This window comes from Nicotiana tabacum, chromosome 8, assembly GCF_000715075.1.
Source record: "Nicotiana tabacum cultivar K326 chromosome 8, ASM71507v2, whole genome shotgun sequence".
Taxonomy (NCBI): domain Eukaryota; kingdom Viridiplantae; phylum Streptophyta; class Magnoliopsida; order Solanales; family Solanaceae; genus Nicotiana; species Nicotiana tabacum.
The window spans coordinates 28398110-28403563 of NC_134087.1; the positions used below are offsets into that span (position 1 = coordinate 28398110).

The 5454-nt window shown below is 34.3% G+C and overlaps 1 protein-coding gene across 1 annotated transcript; it reads left to right on the top strand.

Annotated features, from left to right (window-relative positions):
* Nucleotides 1-1603: 1603 nt before the first annotated feature.
* On the top strand, nucleotides 1604-2194 carry LOC142163016 (uncharacterized). Its single transcript, XM_075220263.1, has one exon. The coding sequence runs from the start codon at nucleotides 1604-1606 to the stop codon at nucleotides 2192-2194; it is 591 nt and encodes a 196-aa protein (XP_075076364.1).
* The last annotated feature ends 3260 nt before the right edge of the window (nucleotides 2195-5454 follow it).

Consider the following 5454-nt stretch of genomic DNA (forward strand, 5'->3'; position numbering starts at 1 on the left):
AACTTTTAAACTTGGAACTCGAAGTTCAGGACCAAGTGTCCTTAACTTTTGAACTTGTAACTCTAAGTTCAGGATCTATAACGTAGCAGAAAATCAAATGTTATTTGTGCCTTTTTACAAAAAAAATAATAATAATAATTGCAATTTATGAGAATCGTTGGTCAGAGTATGAGAATCGTTGGTCAGAGTATAAGTTGAAAATGAAATCCATGGAAAAAATATGGCAGAAACAAATGAGATCGCTGCAGTCAAGTCTTTCCATTGCAAAAAGGAACTTAACCCTTGGTGATTCGAGGAGGAACTCTGATTCGTCCGTCAATCCAACAGATGAGAAAGAGTCTAGTTGTATAGTTCTTCTCCGGAAAGAGATAGAAGAAAGAGTAACACAGTCTTTTCATATTAATTTTAATAGACTAGTGGTTACTATTGCTAAGCATTAAAAATGCTGGATAAAAAGTAAATACCACTTTAAAAAATGGCTACCCCGTACAATTTTTACCTTAAAAGCCTCATTTTTTAATGGGCTCCAAAAATCTTAGTGCGGATTTATATCAATACTATAAGACTCTTTCGTTCTATTCCCACTTCCATCCAAATTGGATCAAGGACTTAAAGCAACTACCGCCTAAACCGACACCTTATTCCATCTTGCAAATGAATACTTAAGTAGATTTTATATCCTCTAGAACGCGCATGGCTTTTTCAACCTCCTTTGCCAACGTTGCTCTTCCCGAAGTATCGAAGAAATAATCAATGCACAAATTAACAGCAATGGAAATAACAACGCCCATGAGCAGATAAGAGACAGCCTAGGCATAGTTATTTTGACGGTCCCAAAACTAACCCGAAACCATTTCGCTATTGAAATCACTAGTGGACCAAGGGATCTATCTACCCGGACCAATGACACAACCATTTTTTAACTCATGTATAAAAGGACAAACTAGATATGTGCACTAGTGCCTACGAGGAATACTGTAGAGAAAGATATAATATAGTCTAGAAAGGGCAGTCTAGTAATTTCATATTAGTTGGTTAGTTTGTTACTAACAACCATTCTTAATGTTAGTTAATTAGTTAATAACTTCTAGTTAGTTGTTAATAGTTAATTAGTAAGCTACCTATATATATATACACCTCTATGTAATTGATTCAGATAATAAGAATCACTTTTTTCTCTCTTAGTTTCTATCGACCTTCCCATCTGTTTCTTCTTCTTTCATCTTCTTCTCCATTTATCCAAATTGGGTATCAGAGCAGGATCAGCAAATTCAGTAGCTGAAACCTCGATTCAACTTCTTGATTCACAAAATCGAAATACTTCTGAAATCCACTTCTTCATCATTTCAATCCTTAAAAAATCTTGATCGCTATGGCTGGAAATGAATAACAAATTGTTCCTGCTGGAGTTTCAATTGTTCCTAATAGAGTTCCACCTGTTCCTCATAGAGTTCGTACTTCAATTTCTAATCAAGAAGGTTTGCAGGTACTTGATTATAACCATCCGCTATTTTTAAGTCCATCTGATGTTAGTGGCATTCAAATCATATCGTTCCAACTAACTGGGATTGAAAATTATTCCATGTGGTTTAGATCTATGAGAATGACTTTGTTAGGAAGGAATAAGTTAGGATTAGTTGATGGGTCCTGTACCAAAGAAAGTTACCTAGAAAATTTGTGGAATCATTGGGAACGAGTGAATGCCATAGTACTTTCTTGGTTGATGAATTCTGTTAGCAGTGGGTTGCTGGGAGGTATAATGTATGCCTCAAGTGCACATGCTGTATGGAATGATTTGCATGAGAGATTTGATAAAGTTGATGGCTCAAGATCATATAATTTGCATAAAGAAATTGCAAAGCTGAGTCAAGGAACAACATCTATCTCTGCATATTTCTCAAGACTAAAAGATTTGTGGGAAGAGTTTGAGGCATTGATCCCTGCACCTGGGTGTGACTGCCTAAAATCAAGAGAATTTGTGGTTCATTTTCAAATATTAAAAATGTTTCAGTTCTTGATGGAATTAAATGATTCTTATGCTCAAGCTAGGAGTCAGATTCTGCTAATGAGTCCAATGCCATCAGTTAATCAGGCATATGCCATGGTGATTAGTGATGAAAGTCAAAAATCAATTGCTAATAATGTTGGCTTACTGGGAGCAAATCCTCGTCTGGAACTAATCAATATGATGTAGCCATGCATACCAGGACTGGTGGAAATAATCAGAGACTGACTAGGAAAAATTTCAATTTATTCTGTGAAGTACGCAAAATAAGAGGACATTCTAAAGAAAATTGCTACAAAGTTGTAGGCTATCCTCCTGAATATAGGTCAAGGAAAAGGAACACAAATACACACAATGCTTACAATGTGTTATCTGATATTGGTATACAGGGTAATCAGGTGTCTAGCAGCAATTGGAATGAGAACAGTTCTCAAAATTCTCAACTAACAAGCAGTGCAATGAGTGTTAACAATCCTCAGAACATTGGACAAGTAAACAATACTCCTTGGACGGCAAATTGCACTTTCACTAAAGATCAGTATGATCACATTGTGCAACTACTTAACAAAGATAATTCAACTTCTACTTCTACTATAGCAACCCCAACGGCTAATGCAGTAGGTATTCCTTATGCCCTATTAGCCTCTAATACTCTTCAAGAATGGATTATAGACACAGGAGTTACAAATCATATGGTAGCTGATTTAGAATTGTTAAACAAGACATTCTTAATACAAACAAATCAACAAAAGAAAGTACACTTGCCTAATGGAGAAACTACCCAATTTACTCATATTGGAACTAGTGAATTAATAGAACATGACACTATAACTAATGTGTTCTACGTCCCTCAATTTAAGTATAATCTCTTATCTGTCTCTAAAATAACAAAAGAACTGAAATGTTCAGTTGCTTTCTTCCCTGATTTTTGTATATTTCAGGAACTCTTCAGTGGGAGGGTGAAAGTTATTGGTAGAGAAGACAGTGATTTATACATTCTCAGTAGACAAAAATTACCAGGAAATAATGCAATTAGTGTAAACACTAAAGAGACAAAAATCAGCAAAGAAGTTAGTTCAAATGATATTGATCTTTGGCTTAGGAGACTTGGATATGTATCTGCTATTGTTCTCAAGAAGCTACTATCTGCAGATGCACAAGATATATCTGCTAGATTAGATCTATGTACTACTTGTCCTTGTGCAAAGCAAACTAGAAATCCTTTTCCAATCAGTAGCATAAGAACTTCTACTATTTTTGAGTTAGTTCATATGAATTTGTGGGGTCCTTATAGAATCCCTTCTGTTGATGGTAATAGATTCTTTCTAACTGTAGTAGATGATTTTTCTAGGATGACATGTATTTTCTTGTTGAAATTGAAATCTGATGTGTGTGTGGTTGTACAACAATTTTTTACTTTTGTGAAAACACAGTTTGGAGCAATTATTAAAACAGTCAGGACTGATAATGGCACAGAGTTTGTTAATTCAGTTTGTGAAAATTTCTTTAAGAATCTAGGAGTAATTCATCAAAATACATGTCCTTGTATTCCTCAGCAAAATGGAGTAGCTGAGAGAAAGTATAGGCATATCTTAGAACTCACTCTATCTATAAGGTTTCAAGCAAATATACCAATCAAACTCTGGGGATACTGTGTGCTTGCTGCAGTATATATTATTAACAGATTGCCTAGTTCTGTAATGGATAATAAAAGTCCTTATGAAAAACTATATAACAGAAAACCTACACTACAACATCTTAAGGTTATAGGATATTTATGCTATGCAAAATTGGTTAATCAGAATGATAAATTAATGCCTAGAGCAAAACCTTCTGTTCACATGGGATATGCTACAGATCAAAAAAGATATGTGTTATCAAAAAAGCAGAGATGTTCAGTTTAGAGAAGACATATTTCCTTTTAAAAACAAACAGGACAATAACAAATCTGTGTTTATTCAACCAAACATAACAGACATACTCTTACATATAACAGATCCAATACCACAAACTACAACTCTAGAAGATCACATGTATTCAAATCAACAAGAAGATTCAATTATACCTGAAATTACACAAGAGTTCACATAATATTTTGAACTCAACTCTACAGAAGTTGTACAGACTAACAATCAACAAACCTCAGTCATACAACAAATAGATCAAATTCCACAATCAATTACTAGTCAATTAAACATAAAGAAGTTAGGCAGAGGAAAGAAACCACCTATATGGATGAAAGATTTTGTGTCATTAACTACACAACAAAATGAACCATATGCAATATCAAAATACTTAACCTATGAACACTTAAGTCCTACATATCAAGCCTACTTAATAGAAACCTCAAATACTAGTGAACCAACTCTATATTCTGAAGCTATAAAGTATCCTAAGTGGATAGATGCTATGAAGGCTGAGATTGAAGCCCTTCAAAATAATCTCACATGGGACATAGTAACTCTGCCTACTGGTAAGACTCCTATAGGTTGTAAGTGGATATATAAAATTAAATATAAGGCATCTGGTGAAATAGAAAGATTTAAGGCTAGGCTAGTAGCTAAGGAATTCAGTCAAAAGGAATGGATAGATTATCAAGAAACCTTCTCTCCAGTTATCAAAATGAAAACTGTCAGAACTAAATTAGCTATAGTTGCTACAAAATACTGGCATATACATCAAATGGATGTATATAAAGTATTCTTACAGGGAGATTTATCAAATGAGATATATATGGATCTGCCCTAAGGATTCACAAGTCAGGTGGAAAATAAAGTATGCAGACTTGTCAAATCCTTATATGGATTGAAACAAGCTCCTAGGCAATGGAATGCTAAACTAACAGAAGCTCTTTTAAAGTCTCAATTTCAGCAAAGTCAGTATGATCGGTCCTTGTTCATTAAGAAAACTGCAGAAGGTATCACAATGGTACTAATATATGTAGATGACATGCTTATAACTGGTGATTCCCTGAAATTAATAGAGGAAACCAAATCACATCTACAACAGTCCTTTAAGATGAAAGACCTAGGGGAATTAAAGTATTTCCTAGGTATAGAATTTGCTAGATCAAAACAAGGCATTCTCATGCACCAGAGAAAATATACACTAGAATTGATTTCTGAGACAGATATTGCAGCTGCTAAACCAGCAATAACACCTCTTGATGTAAATATGAAGCTTACAACTACAGAATATGATGAACATATCAAGAAAACTAAGTCTACTGCCTTGATGAATGAAGAATTGGCAAATATAAATTCCTATCAAAGATTGATAGGCAAACTCTTATATCTAACAATGACAAGACCAGATATCTTATTTAGTGTTCAAACACTAAGTCAGTTCCTACAAAGACCAAAGAAGTCTCACATGGAAGAAGCTCTAAGGATTGTTAAATATATCAAAAACAGTCCAGGGCAAGGAATTCTACTCTCCAGGAAAGACAA

Bases quoted from the DNA above. Each gene is read 5' to 3' on its own strand.
- LOC142163016 (XM_075220263.1), top strand. From the start codon at position 1,604: ATGACTTTGTTAGGAAGGAATAAGTTAGGATTAGTTGATGGGTCCTGT.